The sequence below is a fragment of the Paralichthys olivaceus genome, chromosome 19, assembly GCF_024713975.1.
Source record: "Paralichthys olivaceus isolate ysfri-2021 chromosome 19, ASM2471397v2, whole genome shotgun sequence".
Taxonomy (NCBI): Eukaryota; Metazoa; Chordata; class Actinopteri; order Pleuronectiformes; family Paralichthyidae; genus Paralichthys; species Paralichthys olivaceus.
In genome coordinates, this window is record NC_091111.1 from 14746836 (window position 1) to 14767001 (window position 20166).

The window sequence follows — 20166 nt, forward strand, 5'->3', positions numbered from 1 at the left end:
TTGGTCAGAACAACCCCCCCCCCCCAAAAATGTCACACTTCAAATTAACAAAATCATGGTTTTGTTTGATCCAGATGGAGACCACCTCTTTGTGTCCGATTCAATTTTGATCCATTGTTTTGAGGAACCTTTCACATTTGTTAGTTTGGTTCAGACTCAACTGAAAAGTCAGAAAGTTCGAACCCAACAAGGTGTCAAAGTGACCCCAGGCCTCCGGCTACAAGTTTCTGCTCTGAGATTACGTCTCTGCAGGAGCAGCTTGTGTGTTTTGATGTCTGATGCCTGTAAATCTCTTTTGATTGCACCACTGCAGAGCTGCTCTATCAAATCAGCCTGGCAAAACCTCGTTAGTCATGTGTTCAGACCTCAGCCCACAGACGCATCAGTGATCTAACACCAGATACTTTACACCAGATCTCACATGGGACTCCACATGAAGGCCTCTCTCTCTATATATATAATTTTCCACTGTTTATTCAATTTTTCTTCGCCAGGTCTGGTGTGTTTAGACAAAGGACGTCTCACATGGACGAGACGGCAGCAGCACGTTCACAGGGAGAGAAATAACATGGTTCAGTATAAATAAAAGATTATTGAACAAGGAGAAAAGAGAGCAAGGGATGGAGGGAGAGAGACAACAGAGGAGCAGTGCACACACACACACACACACACGCAGCTTCAACAGTTTATTTACTTGTTCTCTGGAGTGTACACACATTTTCAGACTTTTGAGGGATTTAAATAATTTGCAGTTGCACAGATTTTCCAGGACGACCACACTCTGTGGGCTGATATGAAACCGTCAGTGAGATACACAAACTCAAATAACTGCAGAAGAAAGACTTCAGCTTCAGGGGGTGGGGGGGGACTGTACCAGAGTCAATGGCAGCAGAGCTGGAGGTCACAGTTATGCAAGATCTCTTATGTCAGACCATCACATACATTAGAGACCCCCCCCCCCACTATCCCTGTTGCTTGATGCCATTTTGCCTTTAGTTCAAATAATCACATCAGAGACGCTCTGAACCCGGGTGTCTGCTTTATTCAGGTGTAAAAGACGGACGGAGACGGATAAAGTTTATGTTAATTTCCTCTGTATTCATGCAAGTCTTCTAAAAGCTTATAAATATAGACGAGAGACGAAACGGGGCGGGACCACCAAATATCTAAATTTCAACAATGGCCGAGCCTTTTGAGAACAGACTTTGTGAGTTAGTACGAAACTACAGAAACTATATGGTGTCATTTCAACAGGAGCGCATGGACAACTTTCTACATTAGCCCAACACCCGCCAACTTCGCTATGATGTCAGAAACTCATGCTCTGTGCTGCCCTCTAGTGGATGTATTGTTTAACAACAACAACAACAACAATGTGAAGGACACATGGATGTACAGTATGTGACGGTTATGATGAGATCTCTTTTCGTACGTAAGGGCAGGTGGTGCAAGTTAAGGTTCCCATCACGTTTTCACAAGAAGACCAGAAGTGCTGCTTCATTGGCACATCCGTATGCTATCTGTGGGGAGGAAGGGTCATACTTGAAACTTGACAACCATGATATGATACAATGATCACAAACTGGTTTGTGCAACCTCTCATCAATGTTGCATGGTTTATGTGAGAAAAAAACAACAAACAAAAAAAACTACCAGTCAAAGAGAAATAATGAAAACATAGAAAGACAAACAGAGAAATTCCCATTTCAAAGGATGGGGATCGAGTGGTGCAGTTTTATTTGATGGCTGTCATCTTGTTTATTTTTTTCCCCTGTGTGGGAACCACACTAGTGTGTTTCTTTGCTGTAATTCCCACATGGAAGCAAAAGATAAAGTGGCTTAGTGCTCAAAAGATCAAATATCACACGGTGACTGACGAGAAGAAAACCAGATGGCAAAGTGTGCAATTTGTAATTCTTACAACACAAAAATACACAACATCCTGCTGCTTCCTTCAGGAGAGACGGTTTTCAGCACATAAAGAGACAATTCCTCTCTTATGTGATTAACAGCACAGAGTCGAGCAGCCTGTTAATGGCATTCTCACCTCGCAAGATAAAGGTCCTGGTGTATTTTCCTGTTGCAGAGGAATCGAGATGTTAGCGGAACTGAATACTGGTCGTTCAGAGGTGGAGGCTCTGAAAAGATTAGAAACCCATCAGCCGTTAAACAACCAGCGCCATCGCCTCCCCTTATTCCTGTGAATATGCTCCACTGCCTCTGAAAAGAAAACTCATCCCAGAGATTATTCTGCGGAATAATGCTCGTGTGTTTGACAAATTGCCAGTCTTGGGAAAAAAAAGAGCAACAGGAAAAAAAAACATGAGGGAAACGTGGAGTTATGTGTTTGTAAATGCTGATTGTGTATCATTTTCTGTAAGAGGAAAAAGGAGTTGAAGGAAATACTGAGAATTCACACGTTTTAAATGCCTGAAAGATGCTTTGAGAAATGGCCTCTGTTTATGAGAAGTGTTGTGTTTGTTCTCCTGCCAGCTGCTTTTATCCCTCTTGTTAACTTACAAACACTTACGTTGCTTCTTCCCCCAAAAATCAATACCTTGATTTGACTGCTGATCCCTCAGAATCATATGGATTTTCCACTTTAATGAGACGAGGTGAGGAATAGTGTTTCCAGCTGGTTTCTACTTGATGGTTTTTTGAGTATCATGGAGCCGAAAACAGTCCATATACTGTGTTTACTCTCTAATTACACTGTTACATCACCACATTATGTTTTCACTCATCTCACTTCTAAGAATTAAGTTGCGGGGGGAGCCTTATATAACCTTATACAACAAAACAGCTTATATATATATATATGTATATATATATATATATATATATATATATATATATATATGCTTTGTATCTTTTTCTATTTTAAAGCTCATTAACATTTTCTGGTGGTCAAAGAAGAAAACAGCACCAATGTTTAAATACAAACATCCCTTCAAACTGTCCTCAGTTCATTTTGTACTGCTCGGCCGTTCAAGCATGAAGAGCTGCAGCCTGTCAGATGTCATTTGTGTCTTAAAACCCACGAGTCCCCGCAGTTTTAACGTTTACTGTAGTTTGTTTGGATTACACTCACGGTCCCAAAGAAGCGCTTGTCAGTGTTTTTTTTTTAATGACAGGGCTGAGATTGACATTTTAGAAGCGCATGAATGACATTCAGCTAAATATAACAGAACTTATCGCATCAGAGATTAAATAAACCGACAGAAACGCGTCTCTGATCATGGCTGCAGCCGTCGAGGACTCAGAGGACAGGATGTTCTCAGTTATTGTTTCAGGGCATTTGGGTAAAGGGCCAGTAGTTTAAATGGAAATACAAAAAAATACATATAGTGAGTTTTAAGCCTGTTTCTGACATTAACCTCTGTGTCAGAATATTTAGCCCAAGAACAAGTAGTCGTTTCTCCACTTGAATTATATGAGGTCATTGAGCATTTGAAAATAAATACATAGGTTTGAGGAAAATGAAAGTGATGGATTTACAATAATATTCCCAAAGTCCAGGCAACAAGGCATTCAATAGCTGTATAGCAGTATGGCTTAGTGGTAATCAATCGTCTAGTATGAGAAGTACCTATGCAGTGAAAATATACATTATATAATTGTAATTGCATCATACTGTTATAGGAGAAAAAAAATTTAATATGTCAGATTCAGATTGGAGGCATCCTTGGTCATATGTTTACATTTAAACATAATGTCCCCATTTTGAAAAGTAGTAGATAATTAGTAGATATAGTATTTCATTGTTGGCCATCTGCTGAACAGTTGGAAGTGAAAATATGAAGTATGATATTGTTAATATGATGGAGAATGCACTTTATAAAGAAAAGAACAAAGGGCCGAGAATGCTCACATGAGGAACTCCATCATCGATATCATGCAATCACATAATCACCCAACCTAGAAATGTATTTCTGTGAGACATTAACAAATCCAAAAAAGCATGTCCTAGTCTCAGATCAATGATTAATATCAAATTTACACTCGCACAGTAAACACCATTTTTGTTATTGCATCAATCACACAAGTGATTCCTCCTCACACTACTTGGTCACATACTGTAAATCACAGCATCAGGTGTTGTGAAGCTAAAGATTACAGTTGGTCTGGGAACATTTTTGTTCGTTTGAAGTCAAGTGGAAAACTTTATGGATTGCAGATATAAGACTGTGACAGTTTTTAAATAAGTGTCATAACACTTAAAGTCACCTCATTACAACTTTGGTTATGTAACTCACCGAGAGGCACCGAGACCTGACTGAAAAGTTAGCCCTGATGAAAGCAGTGCTGACAGTGTAATATTATTTTAAAGACTTGATATAAGAAACAGGCCAGGTCACTTTTTCAGTGGGTGTTCTACCCCTTAAAACTACTTTAATTAATGTATTGATTTATACTGCATGTTTTTTTATATATATATTTTTATTTAAAGCAGTTGTGTTTCAGGGGAACATAAAACCAAAACAGGCAAAGAAATTCGTTAGTCAATACTTTTAAATCATATTTTATTATTGTCAAAGAAAAAAAAACATGCTTTGAATGTAGCCACACTGACTGAAGTCCCTCTGTCGATTACTGAGAGATGCCGAACAATATTAACATGCATGTTGCAGTTAATAAGAATGTTCCAATAGAAAATAAAAGATGAAACTCTGAGATATCATAGACATCATAAAGTAAAATAAACACAAATAAAATGATGATTATGTAAGATTTTTAGTCAGAGGACTAAAAAATAAAGAGAAGAAACACTGCATGAAGACCTCAGTTGGCTGAATCAAGTGTGTTATTTGGGGTTGGAGAACACACACCCCCCCCTATAAGTGCATGAGGTGCAAACTCTGAGGCCATTTATTTGTGAGGTGACCTGCTATTCTGAAGCACTCACAACAACACCGAGTAGTAATTCAAATATCTCAACTGAGTAACAGAAGAATGAATTAATACGGGCATATCATTTCTATAACAAAACATAAAGTACTTTAAAAAATAGAGTAAGATAGTGCACTGAGTTCCAGTGTCCTAAAGCATATACGACAGTCTTCTAAGGTGCAGCAGTGAGTAAGATATGATCTTCTACTATCCACAAAGTGAGCTAACATGCTCTGACAGATCAGAATATAGTTGTGCTATATGAAAATGTAAGACAAGCAACAGCGGACAGGCAGAAGCTATTAAAAAGAAATTTATAGTGATTCATATGAAATACAAAGAGCTGGGTGGTTTTCCATTCTTGCGCAAGACTCTTAAACCATTCCTGCTCATTCTCAATCAAAACTGTCATTTGAATGCATGTGATGGAAGGAAAATACATGAAGCGGATGAGAAAATTTGGCTTGAACCTTTAGTAACAGACACACAGGAGAAGACACTGAGATTAGTCTTGAAAAGTTTCACTGAAAAAATAGGCTTTCTACAAGTGAAGTGTCCAAATATATACACATTTTGAAGTGAGTATAATACTTACAACCCTAAGATTCCCTCTGAAAAGTCCTTTTGAAAAAAGTTGACTCTGTGTTACTAAATAAAATATTTCTTAGTGGGGCTTTATATACAGTTAACACACAACCCAATCCCTCTTAAAAACATGTTTCACAGTGTATTTTGTCCCTTTTTGAAATAGTATAGTGTATTGTGTTAGAATTCCCAGGTGCAGAACGAACTACACGCTTTTTCCTTATCCTCTAACAGAAAGATTTCCAAAGTTTGAATGCTTCTCGAACGACCATTAGCATAAACATCTCAGGAACAACGTTGTCCTAAATGGTTTGTGCGTTGCTAATGGAAGCTAAAAACATGGCCGGAGTCTGGAGACTGCAGCAGGCGGGCGCTTCAGGGCCAGAAAGAAGCAAACATCAGGAGTACTGCGTTTGTTATGGTCCAGAGTGCCCTGATGTCCACCGCTAATCTAGCGCCACAAGTAGGAGGGCCCCTCCCTCTCCACATGTTAGACTCAAGTGGGACTCGACCTTAAAGCATGAACTCCTCTTGGCTTAGATGGAGCTTCTACGTTTATTGAGTCTTCTGTAGGTATTGATGCTGTGCAGACCAGTGGAAACCGAGCTGATGCCCGAGTGACGCTGCAGGCTGCACACGCAGCCATTGGAGTGGAGGGGGTTGGAAAAAGCCTCTCCCTGCTCCATGTAGGTGTCCGAGGTGGAGAGGTCACGTGAGATGATCATGGGTATGGAGTATTGTAGTTTTTCCCTGCTCTTGTACCAAAGGCAGGAGCACATGGACTGGAAGTGGAGCACCTCAGCGTACACGTTACGCAGGCCTCGGCTCGCTGCTCCATTACCTCCCACCCCGCTTCCTCCACCGCATCCAGACGGCGTGGAGGAGGAGGAGGCCGGATCTGCAGAGCAGTTAATGTGTCTTCCCGCCTGACCGTTGTGAGCAAGGAGCGCCCTCTGCTCTGCATCCCTCTTCTCGTCCTCAGCGTTCATCGTCATGAAGCGCAGCACTGCCAAGTTGAGGAAGGCTCCGATCACAGCCAGACCAGTCAGTATGTAGATGAAGCTGAAGGCCACATACTGAGGCTTGGTCTGCAGAGCCTGCTTGTTCTGCAGCGCCACATAGTCCCCGAAGCCGATGGTGGTGAGCGTGATGAAGCAGTAGTAGTAGGCATGAAAGAAGCTCCATCCCTCGAAGTGGGAGAAGGCCAGTGCCCCGACGCACAATGTGCTCATACAAGATATGAAACCAATGATCACCATGTTGACCATGGAGACCTCCGTGTGCCTCATGCCAACGCACTTCTTCAGGCGGTGGAGCAGGTACCTCACGAAGGTGTTGATCCGCTCACCCACGCTCTGGAACATGACCAAGGTGAGAGGGATGCCCAGGAGGGCATAGAGCATACAGAACACCTTCCCTCCATCTGTGCTGGGGGCTGCATGGCCATATCCTGAGGGAAAGAAGGAGAAAGGAGCAGGTTTACTAGGGCAGAACTAATTAAATCTACAGTGCAGGGGACAGGGGTCTGAGAGGAGGAGGCTGCAGGCGGGGAAGATTGTCAAACCTGGAGCAGACAGATATAAATGATTTGTATTCTTTGAGCAGCACTTCTGATAAATTCAAAGACTCTTCATTTCACAGCGCCAGAATGCAATTGGAATTGAGAATGCACAGCAGTGTGGCAGGAATAGCAAAGTACTGATGTCGTGTAAGGGAGAGGGAGTTTGAATAATTCATTGACAATTTGTCTCTGTGCAGTGGCTTCGGCTAATGAGTGCATTTGCACCTAATTAGCCCTCTACATTATTCCAGATCAAATAAACAGAACACCATAGGGTGTCCTGCAGTCCTTTGGATCTTCAGATTATAGGACTCCCACAGTAGAATAGCAAAAGTCAGCAGGGCAGTTTGTGTGCGCTCCACTGAGTCCTTGGAAGGATCCAAAAAACAAGAACGGAAAAAGATGAGAAATTTGCAACAACAACAAACAAGTTGATTTAGCAACTTCGTGTCAAAGGTCGGGGAATGAACTTTCCTTTAATTGAATTATCGTTAAAGATGTCATGTGACCTGTGTATTCACTGAAATGGCCACTTGGATAACACCTCTGCTCAACACCAGCCAGTTTCAGATGAGGCATGACTCACAGAGTGATTCTGTATGCAAGTGTACACAGCTCATGAATTTCAGGACAGATTTGATCTTCCTTCCGGCACATTTCAGGTTACGCGTCACCCTTTTTGTCTCATAACGTCCTTCTCTCGCTCCCATTGTCCCACAGGATACGAGGTCGTCGCACGCAGCATCATTACTGCCTGACATATATTCTCCACAAGTGAACCTGTTGCACACGGGAGCTGAGAGATGATGTCCCTGATAACAATGGGATCAGCAAATGGAAAAAGGTTGGACAATAGTGAGAATGTAATTACTCCTGGGGTTGATTTGATTCTTTGGGGTCGGGTTTTGTTGTCACACTGATCTGTGTGGTTGATTCACCTGTCTGTCCGGTGCCAAATCTGTTTAAGGCGTACCCAGCTGCTATTACTGTATGTGTTTGTGGAAGGAATAATGTAATTTTGCTTTTGTAATTTATCCATTATGTTAGCTAACCATTTTTGACCATCTGTCAATTTTAGCTTCATTCATTCTTAACTGTTAATGCCATTAAATACATTTAGCCATCTACTACTGCCATTTACTTTTAGTTTTCATCAAGTGCAACCATTTGGGACTTTTAGCTATCGCAACTATACATAGCTAAGCCCAGTTTATCCACCACTACTTCCCTTTTATATACTTGTTACAACTTTCAATTCGCTATTTTCAGCATTAACTAACAATTTCAACTACTTCTACAAACACTTTTAATTGCATAATGTGATTTTATGCCTCTTGCGGTTTGTTGAAACTTTCTGCTGTGACAATATGGTCGATTCTCACAACACAGTTCCTGTTGACATTTATTATGACTGACTACCAGCTTGGTTTTTCCTCCAGTGGCTTCTGGTTATCAAAAATGCATAAGAAATGGCCAGTCTGTTGCAGCACAGGTCTGTGAATAACAATGTGTTCTACTCAGCCACTGTGAGCATATTGAAATCAGAACTTTCTGAAGATTGAACATTTAAAGAGGATGAAAATGAGAAGGTACAATTTATTCAGCTTCTTTGCCTCTGTTTAAATTATTTATCGGCCTAAATTCCCCGCAAGCATTGCGGCGTCAGAAAATCAGCATCTTGTTTTGGGTCCTTTGTCACCTCTTAAAACATTCAGTCTCAACGGACTTCCAGAATATTTTCAGAATTACCCAAAGGTTCGTAGCTCTGCAGCTGTGGGTAAAAAAGGTAAATGCTTATTAACCATTCATTGTGGAGTGAGTGGGACAGTGTGTTCAGGTGAGCTCGGAGGCTGAGCTGAAGCCCTGTCAGGAGCTGTCAGCAGCAGGGAGCAGCTTATCGGGACTCGGGGACGACCAGAGTGACAGCGGCGCTCGTCAAGAGCATACATGGTGGCTGGAGGTGACAAGGCCGGCAGTCCTGCCGCTGTGCGAGTGAACGAAGCGGCCTGCATGACATCACCCTCCCCTCCAAACCCCCCCCTCCTCCCAACAGTGACAAAGTTATCATGAGACAGGATGTCTCCGCAGCTCGTCCTGGCACGAGGTGGGGGGGGGGCCACCAGGGCCACTTGCTCTGTTTACATGAATTACTGTCATTGCCACTGGCAGAGGAAAAGTGCAGCCTGAAAGGTGAAAAAACAACAGACCACTGAGGTTTGATCGACATCTGAGGAGCCCCAGACTCTCTGAGGCTGAAGCTTTAATATTGAACACATTTGGTTTCAAAATAGCGGTGTCATTATGAGGGAGTGGCTGCGACTATTTTGCACATATTTTATGGAGAGACCGGGAAAAACCGAGAGGAGACATCTGGGAAATTACAGTCTCGGTTGTTTTTTCTCTCACAGAAAACAGTAATTCCTCTAAAATTAGTGCAGATTGTCAAAGTGTGTAAGGATGGTTGCAGCATGTAAAAGCCATATCAAAGACTTTGCCGCAGCCCGAGACTGATTGTCTCATAACCTAATTTCTGTAATTATCATGTAAAAGAAAATATGAAAATTGCATAACATTGAAAGGAGATAAGAGCCTTTAAAAGACTAACAAGCAGGGGGAGGCTTATAAATGTCAGCTGAACACAGGTGCACCGTACTCGAAGCTCTCATTCCCTCCTCACTGCTGCCTCTCATTACGAACCATAATTTACAGCCAATCATTTAAACTAATGCCTCCAGCAACAGGCTGGTCCTAATTTAAACGCTTCAAAACAATTCATTTCATAGACATAACAAATATTCCTGTATGATATCTTTTCTCTTCCTAAACATTTTGTAACTCAGAGAATTAATTTCCCGGGTCTGCAACATGTTTTTTTTTTAACCCTCCAATTAATTTCTCATGTTTTAATTCTCCCGTATTCACTTAAGCAGATGGGCATGCTTGCAGCTGTATTCAGTGGTGTGCCACATGAACCCTCGCTCAGTTTCTCTAAATTAAACGTCTGATATCTTTTAACGCAGCTCGTCTGTAGCAATGCGAGTCATCTGTGCTCGCTGTCGTTTTAGTCCTGATTGCTAGTTTATCTGAATGCAGTTCCTTCCCTGTCATGTCTCCAACACCAACAGGCTAACGAAGGATTCTTCATTAGCCTGATTAATTAGGTGCGGGGGAAAAAAAGAAGAAGCAGGCTTTGAAAATACATCAAAGGAAGGCATAATGTGGCGAGTAGGGCTCCAGTTCTCCGTCACTCAATTAAATTTTCATCGATTACCAGGCACAATTTGTTCTTGCCAACAAAATTAGAACCACAACCCATTCATCAAGCACATTGCCTCACCATAATGAGGAGAGGATTCTGAAAGAGGTGGTGCGATTTGAATGTTTGTATTTTCTAGAATTGTTTCTTATATTTTGTGCAAAACAAAAAAAGCCACAAGGAGAAAATATATGTTTTCAGGAGCCAGGGATGAAATTAAATACAAATGACAGATGCGTACACAAGGGGGAATAAAATGGCGCTATGAAACTTGGCATGTTATGTACACATTACACGTCTGACAGGATGGAAAGTCTCCTCACGGTCTCTGGAGGAGACTTCAGGATGTGCAGGCTCAGAACCAGAGGTGCTGGTGACAGAGCTGCTCGCTCTCTCTTTCTCTAGGGTTCACTGGAGACTGATAATGTCCTCAGACATCTGTGCTCCTGGAGACCAGTCAGTGCCACGCTATAATACACACCTCAGTGTGTGGGGCAGGGTTTCACTCAGGTCTCAGAGGCAAAGGTTGGATTCTGTTGAATACTTGCAGACTAAAAGAGGATTTTAGCGCTATATGCTTTCTAAAAGGTTGTCATCTTAGTGCTGTAAAATAAACATTTTCTTATACATTGAGATCTTTTGACAATACATTTTTGCCAACAGGTTTTGTATTTGTCTGCGTTTGTTAGCTACATTACTCAAAAACTAATCAGTCAATCCCCACAAAACTTGGAGGAAGTATATGGTATGGGTCAGGGAATGACTTGGTGCAGATTCTAATCACAAAGCAGATTCAGGAATGTTTTTCCCTCTTTCTTTAACGTTACGAGATTGGACATATTCCAACTTTTTTCGGTGAAAAAAAAATAGGCACATTCAGAGGACTGAAATCCATGAGTGTGAAATTTGGTGCAGCTGGATTGAGTTTGAGGATTGTTGGGCCATGGCGGAGGCACACGCTCTGCTGAGTGCTGTTCTAGTTTAGATTTCTTTTAACCCTCCTGTGTACATTTTCATTCTTTTGCTTTCACTCCATTACAAATTGTTGCTCTCAACCTAAATGGCTTGATTTAAAAATTCAGTGGATTCTAAATCTTATCAAAAAGATCAAATACATCAGGAAACATTTCGTGGGAGTGTTAGAAAATTAAGGACTCATCTATCTGACATATTTTCATTTGATGTAATGGTGCAGCCATAATAACCCAACCATGATGGATTTAAGGTTCATTTAGTGACCATCAAAAAGCTCTAAAACTGCCAAAGCATCTAAATTAAAAACGTACTAACTCAATCGTGCGCATGAATACACACTTATGTCATCTGGATTATGTTAGTTATATACTGTGTGGAGGTCAGAGAGATTTGAGTGAGTAAATCAAACTAAAAGCATGAAAGAAAGAGTAGGATTTTAAAAATGGAGGGGGCATATCCTCCAAATCCCCAGAGTGTGTAACACTGATGTTAAATTGATTAAAAATACCTATACAGATTAAACAGTGGAGGACTTAAATAAAAGATAAGACACGACAGAGAGGCTTAAGTTTTGATGTAAGTGGTAGAAACCTGATGACACCAGAGTCTGATGGACGACATGACAGCTTCCCGAAAGTGAAGTAAAAATGTCTTGATTGCCCCCTTGTGGGTTGTTGCAGTACAAGACATTCTTTCTAATCAAACTAATGTTTATTCAAGTGTTCATTTTTTTCAAAGTTTGGTTTTAAAGTTTTTTAATTCCGGTCCAGATTGACAGCTGAGACTGACTCGCGATTGGTCGAGTGTGTGTATCGGTTGGGACGTCTTTGGCACAAGACGGCAGTGTTCATATCTGGGATATTTTGGCTTCATTTCAGAATAGTGGAAGCACGTCATCCATTTTTATACACAGTCTGTGTGTATACACTATACAGAAACACAAACTTTTGAAAGTCCTCACATCAGGAGCAGAGAACTGGATTTGAAACTTGAGTGTGATGATTTTTGTTGACGTCACTGTCAGTGTGCATCACTGTCAGTATGCATCACTGCAGCGGTCAGTAAACAAATTCCTTTAGCAGAGCCACAGTGAGCTCTGAGGTGTTACACTCAATCACAACATTCTGCCCTATATGGCTGACCTAGTTCTTCGAGGTACAGGTGGCCCGAGCAGCCAAGCCTGTGCAACGTCACTCACATCTCCGTTCACACCGTCAAAACAATGCTGCGCAGATTGGAGAATGTTCTGTTCAAATGTACAAATAAACACTGGTCGTGTCATCCGTTTGGTACAGACTGTCTCTGAACACTCTGATTCCCAGCATGCCTGCGTCGCAGCTCGCTTTCCTCTCCAGCTGTGTCTGGCAAAGGATATCATTACACGACCCGGCAAACTGTAATTCGTATCTGCATGTAAGCATCAAACGTTTCCACGGATGACACCCAAAGATGTCGGAGTAAAAGTTAATCTTGGTTAATCGTGGTTTTCCCACGACTCATGTCCTACCTTTGTGTAAAGTGGGAACCAACGGACCGACCATCAACTTTCAATCACAGACACCTCAAACTCCAGACGACCCCGTGACTGTTTACTCAGGCTCTCAAACACAGCTCTGGCTCTCCCACCTCCCTCCATTACTCCGTCCGGCTTTTGACCCACAAGGCCTTGCTGACAGAGGCTGTGTAATGTCCATGTAATGAGAGCGAAAGCAAAGATTTCTAGGAATAGTTTTTATCGGGAAAAATATCAATATTTAGAGTCAATGAGTGCAAAACTGAGGTAAAAGAACCAAAGCTGCTTTATTTATTTTGAGTGAGTTGGAGTTCAATGAGTTTTCAATGAGTTATGGATTAAAGAGAGAGAGCTCTTTCTGCTGTTTTAATGGCTTCAGTGCTGTATTATTCAGTACTACAGAGCTGATACAGAGGTACACAATGAGCAGCAAGATATTCTATGTTAGTGCCATCGGTTAAGACTGACTTCCAACAGAAGTGCTTTATTAAAGTTTGCAGTCACGGTTAAAAGAAATGTTCCCTCCAGACAGGCTGCAAGCGTTGGTCTCATGTGTCAAATTCACGCGTCTTTTTGACTTTACAATCCACTTCAATCAAAACCAAAAAATTCACTCCTCGACAATTAAGTTTAGACTTAAGCGAATGGAGAAACATATTGCAGGGATCTCTTTTTCACATCCCTGACCGTCATGCTACAGCTGCTTTTGTTTCTGACCCACATCTGTCAGTATTCAGCAGGACTCAGTCAACAGAACCCTGAAGCTGCACCACCGCTCCTGCACAAAGAGCTGTTCACCTGTGTACTCAAAGTTCAGTGAGGCTCCACTGAACGATCGCTTTCCTTTCAACATGATACCAAATAAACTTTACTTGTGGTTAACTGATATTGGAAATGAATAATTTTGACACTGCATGTATCGTCTTTTCAACTTAGATCCTTTACTTTGTCATATTATAATATCAATGACAGGTATGTCAGCTTCCACATTATACTGTCCCCGCTGTCAGCAAACTGTAACAGAGGAAAAAATATCTCTCTAATCAAACTTTCATTATATGCAGTGACAGTGAACACGCAGCCTGCACAACAGAGCGAGAAGGTGTTGGCGGGTTCTGGATATATTCATCACAGGCAATCTCATGTTACGCTAGAGGAGACAGCACATTGGCAAAGCGTCTGTCTGGGTTCACTTTAACTTGGTTACCCCTGTGTGGGCTCCAAATCAGGGCCTGGGAGCATGTGCTCTCATCCAATGCACAGCTGAGGCCCAAACACTGAAGCATTACAAGCCTGAAGACCAAAGAGACAAGAGGTGAGATCACCGAGCTGCGACTTGGCTGCCATGTTCCCCAGTTTTACCTGTGTTGTAATAAAACCTCTCATCAACATGCAACACAGTCACAACATTCACACACACTAGGCATCTCTTGGAGCATTGAAACAACAATGTTTGTCTGCGTGTGTCCGACCATCTTGCTCTAATGTTTTGCTTTCACAGTGAAAAAAAGAAAAAAATCTGTATCAGAGTTTTTTCCAAACGTACTCCTTAGGTTCCTTTTTAGGGGATATGAGCAGGAACCTTGGCAGGCCGCAATTTTCCATGAGGTCAGCAAGCAAGGCATTCCATGTGGAGTGTGAGATCTCTGGGAGGGTTACCTAATTAAATAACTCACGTGATTTATGTACCTGATACACAGTTGATGCAGATTTGTTTTAAAATTCACAACACAGCTGGACCGGGTCACGAGTTTACATACGCAGATAGTGTACACAACGGGGGGAGCAGACGTTAGAGGAGAAGGAGGAAGAAGTTGTAGATGAGAGATTAAATATAAAAGGGAAGTAAAGCAAAATAAGGTTAAGAAATACAACTGAAGGGACATGCAGATTTTTAATAGATATCTCTCTCTCTGTACTGTGCCAAGTTTTCTTATCAAAACATTGTACATTTTTGAAACCAAGTTTTAAAACTTAATTTAGATGGTAGGAAGTCTTTAATTTGTTGTCACTGCTAATAGGAACAAGTTGGGATTTCTTTCCAGGCCTTTAAGAGGTCAACTCAAATAACAGAGGGATCCGTTTCCAGTGCTCCATTTGGGTTACCTGCTGTGAAAGTGTGCCTCTGTTGGCATGAAGACAGTAATGGAGACAATAGGGAACATTTGATTTGATACTGGAATTCGTTATTGTTTGTGTTGGGGAGAGATGCTAATTCCCCTTGTAAACAGCTGGAAGTACTGCAAAACCTGCATCTACACACCAAAGTAGCAGTTCTACAAACTAGGCTAGCTGCCTGGAAGTTTTAGTCCCAGGGACCAGGGCTTGGCGATATCACTTTAAATCAATATCTAACCCCTGAGCGGTTTCGGGAACGATTTCCCTGGAACTTATTTCAGATCCTGGTACCTGTGGTGGAATCACAGCAAGAGTGGATGGTTAGCAAAAAGAATGAAAACGGTTCCTATAGCTATTTGAGAATAATGGATTAACCACTGAAAACAACTTGAATAGCTAACTTGAGCTGTAGCTGAAATAGCTATAAGTGGTGAAAAAGGAGTTGGAACTGTTAGCACTCAAGCTAACAGTAATGGTTAAACTATGATAGTGGATAATTCAACATAGCTAAAAGTAAAAAAATCATTTCAGAAGAATAAATGAGGAACAAAGCGGTCGGTGTAAGAAGTTCATCTAATGAGGCCGTTCTGGTACATCAGACCAAAACGTGTTGTGAAGCACGGGCTAGACTTTAGGCTAGAGTGCATAATTAGTCACAGATGCCGCGGCTGATGATGGTGGTGAGGATGACGAGGATCATTTTCAGTGGAATATGTTAAGAGCCGAGACACACTTACATCTCGGCTAGGGAACTGGGCCAAGAGTGAATCAGCAGATGATTGCTAATATTCACACACTATTAAAAAGCTTTGGATTCTAATGGTTTTGTCTCACGTGTTGGTGGAGAGGCAGCGGATACTGTACCACATAAAACAACACGCAACGCTTGTTAAACCCGACACACTGAAGGGAGCCTCTCTGGTCCGGCATATGAGAAATTGCATATGGAAGTAGTCCAGCTCCGCGTCATTAAAAAACAAAACATACGTGACAAGCCTGCTATAATTTGACATGGTTATTTCACGCCTGCCTTGTGATTTCTGGCGATTTAGACTGCGGCCGGGTAATGTTTTATTCAGCTGAATGCTTTTTTAAAAATAGCTCGTCTTGCCATCTTGTTCCTCTTCCCTCACTCAGTTTTTTTCGAGCGCTTCTGTCTCTTTCTGCCCTCCTCTCTCTGTGTTTCCCTGTCGCCTCACTCTCTAATTCAATGAGATGTATTGCAGCCTGCGCAGCACAGTCACCTGCCTCCGTCACCTGATTCCACTGATATATTCGTACATGTTCTGGCCCCTGTTCCGCTCATTCAGCTGCTCTCAGGGAGCAGATGCTGTCCTGAACTGACGTGCTGGCGAAGGGGAGGCACGCGTAGTCTGGTACATAACACACACGCATCAGATTACACAGCAAAAAGGACGACAACAAGGTAAAAACCCAGGATTAAATGAGAAGACAGAAGGACATATTGTGGTACAATGAAAAACATTCAGGCTACACAGAGAATTTTATGCAAAAATGATGATATGCACAAGCTATCCTTATGTTTTGAATTATTTTTAAATCCGGTCTAGTAGATCAGGAACCTGTATCATATGTTTGATGCATTTCATCACAATACAAGGAATCAGTTGAATTAAACCAAATAATTCTTCACTATAAAGCACAACCTCTTCAGACCATAGTTTCAGAGTGAATCACCAACAGCGATTCATTCAAACATCTTTGCTTCCACTGTTGATGTCAATGTCAAGTCTGCCACCAGAGTAAAGACAATGCAAGACAAATTACAGAAACAGAATTCTTCGACTGCAGATTCAGAACAAAACCAGGACACGTTCGTCTATATCTGCGTTTCTATCCAGCTGCTTTATGAATTTCAAAATCATGCACCTGAGAGGAAAAGAGAAAAACAATCAAAATCAATGGTTTAAGAGCTTCCTGCTGGATTATCCACACCTCCGACGGTTTTTATTTCAATAACAACAACTGTTGATATGAAATTTGCTCAACATTTTGTTGGACGCCTCCATTTAAGGGGCTAGTAGCTTATTTTTTTAACTTTATACTGTGGTGGCATATAAGAAAGTTCTCACATTATTAAATGTTGACTACTAAAGAAGAATATGGTGAATGGCCTGGAAAACAATTTTTTTTTGGGGGGGGTATTATTCTAACTTTTGAATAGGTTAAGAAAATGTAAGAAAAATAGGAAAAGCTTCGAACCTCAGCTGGGCTGTAATAGCTCAAACGTTTTCAACTTTCTTTGAACTTGAAAGTGAAATGAATCATCTCCAATTAATTATGAATTCCTACATAAATTGCAAGCTGCAGAAACGGTCGATATCAAATTCTTAATGAAATAGCCAAAACAACGTATCATCCTGTATCCACCAGATTCAGAGAAAAAAAAAGCTTTGAATGGGATTTGACCAGGATACATTCAAACACACAGAGTGGCCTGTGTGGTCCTGACAACGGCTTTCTACTCGAGACACGAGTGCCCATCAACGTCCTGGCAGAGTTGCCTGACTGGGGTTGTTTCCATTACAAAACTATCATGTGTCATGTTATTTGATGCACGGGACTAGTGCAGGTACCTGACTTAATGACCAGAGACAATTAAATCAAGTAATGGATCTTATTAAGGTGTTACATGAACCCCTAACCACATGGCATGGTGCTCATCAGCCTCTTCTGTGCTGAAAAATGAGTTGTTGGCTTTTTGTTTGGGTGCTAAACTGAGAAATCTGAACAAATGAAAAAAATAAAAAAATAAAAAAAGGCCATTTGGCTTAATGCTGTTTTGTCGCGACTGTCAGTCACAGAAGGCACAAGAATGCCTTCATTTAAATGCACTGGAAAAGGTAAACATCACAAATCATGAAGACAAAAAGGTTTTTGACAGGAACAAATTGCTTTAAAAAAAAAAACACATTTCCTTTACTGCATTTCTTTAACTTGTATTTACTTCTAAAGTGTTATAATGATAAGATAGAAATTCACTTGCAGTTGGAATTTTTGGGGACAAACTTTAAAGGAAACTGCTCATATTCAGGTTTATTATATTAGTTTGTTCCTTAAAGTTTTAAATGCTCTAATGTTCAGCAACAACATCAACACACCACTGTCCTCATACTGTCCGTTGCTGCAGCTCCTCTTTTCAGCCTCTGTCTCTCTAAGACCCCCTGATAATGAAGCCCAGTCTGTTGTGATTCGGTCAAACCCTTCCCACTTGTATGGGAAACTTTACTACAAACTTTGGGCTTTTAAAATGTCTTACATAAGAAAGAAAATCTGAGAAAACATAATGTCTCCACCACCATGACGTTCTGGTTGTTTTTGCTTCTTTGTGACATGCAGACACGTCGCACTACATGTGGACACTTTCCAAATCAAATCACACAGTAGCATGACTTTGGCCAAACTACGACTGAATGACCGTCCAGTTTCCTCTGTGTGTCAGGTCTCCTTGACACCTTGGTGGGGTAACCACTGCCTCGGGTGGCCCATATGGCAGGAGCAGACAGACCGGGAGCAGAGCATCAGTTCCACCTCCACTCAGTCTGCAGGTTCACCTCAACAGACCTGGGTCACACGGTATCTGCAAATCCACCCGTAGCATTTGTTTCAACCTACTTGGAGAAGTTGACGCAGTGTGATTTTGACGTGTTTTACCTTATCCACAAAGTAGGTCAGTTTATTCAAACTTTATTATAATGAATCTTGTGGATACAGCTGGTGTCGGGTGTGTAATTAGATTCATTGGTTTTAAAACTGCCTGTTGTTATTCAGTGATATTTCTTAAGTGGGGAATTCAGACAGTCTGGGACCTGGAGAGGTTGAAACCACTATAATAAGGACCTTCAAATGTCGCTTCACTCGAGCTTATGTCTCAGCCCGAAATTCATTATGAGCAGAAATAGCCGGACTCAGTAATGACAGACAAAGTTGTGTCTTCTATTAATTAAACAATGAATTCATCTTGTGGCAGCATCAATGGCTATTTGGAGTTGAAATCTTATCTTGTGAGTTAGATTTCACGTAAATTAACAGTGATTTAATTTCCCTCCTGCCACGTTTCCTGTCCTGTGTCTTTTACACGTCTGAAAATCAAAACCTTCCCCTGAATCTCACAGCTAAAGTGTATTTTTGTTAATGGGTGATGTAGAGCAGAGTAACCAAAGACCATAAATGTCAGTAGCCATGATGCTTTTTATGTTGTAATGATAGCTAGTAGGGTTACTGGCAAGCAAGTGTAAATGTCTTGTTGGTGACGTCTTTTTATTCCAGCACCAAAGAAGGAGTTCAAAAGCTTTGTGCTTTGTATTTGGATGATAAAAGTTGGAGGCACTGCCTCATTAATGTAGTGTAGCAAAAACAAAGGATTACTCACAAACTTTACATGATCAATTTAATGTTAGCAAAATTGGACAGAGAGAAAAAATATATCCTGTAACAGTTTTTCACAGCAAGAAGCCCAATTTCCTACTTTGTGTCCATAAAATATTGCTTAATTTACAAGAAAGAGTGAACCAATACTAGGCAGAGATGAGTCGACTGTTTACACCCAAGACCACTTTCTGGAAATAACAATCAGTGTTTTCACATTCACAAATAAGAATGGTCTCACATTGCAATGGTATCTGTCTGTTTGTCCTTTTACACAATTCTTGAGTCCACTCCAAAGCAATCACCAAACAAGAACATTGCCACTGCACAATTCTGCAAAACCACAGATTACATTCAAATGCAACACTTATGTCGAATGCCATTTTTCTCCCGACGTCTAGCAAAGGCAACAATGACATGATTGGAGATCAGGGAGAATAAGATTATGGATCCGAACTAAAGTACCTACAAAAGCTAAGGGTCATGGTTATCTAACCCGCGGTTTAACTTAACGTTTTCAGACAGTCTCTCATGAAAGAATTTTAAATTCTTACACCTGTTTTTACATCAAACATGACAGAAGTGGTTCTGTAATGAATTAATATGTTATTTTCTCACCTCCACTTGGAAGACCAATTATGGCTTGATGTGCGCTTCACTGTCAGTTTACAGATAACATCAGAGAGTTGTGAGCAGGGGGAGGGTTTCTGAGGCACACTGGCTTCAGTCTTCTGTGGGGGCGTCACAACAGGGTAGGCAAAACAGACAATTGCTTTGGGCCCCCGAGGTGAAAGAGGGGCCCCAGAGAGTTACTAATGTTAAAACACAGCAACAACAGTTGTGTACACGAGACAGCAACGACACCATGGTCATGGTCAG

General features: G+C 41.3%; 1 protein-coding gene across 1 annotated transcript in view; it reads right to left on the reverse strand.

The window, feature by feature from the left end:
- Window positions 1–4227: 4227 nt before the first annotated feature.
- The window catches only part of kcnk3a (potassium channel, subfamily K, member 3a), a 28279-nt gene continuing 12340 nt past the window's right edge, over window positions 4228–20166 (reverse strand). The window contains exon 2 of the mRNA XM_020097533.2: window positions 4228–6925. Within this exon, the coding sequence (XP_019953092.1) occupies window positions 6012–6925 (914 nt within the window). The 3' untranslated portion in view covers window positions 4228–6011. The remainder of the gene's footprint in view (window positions 6926–20166) is intronic.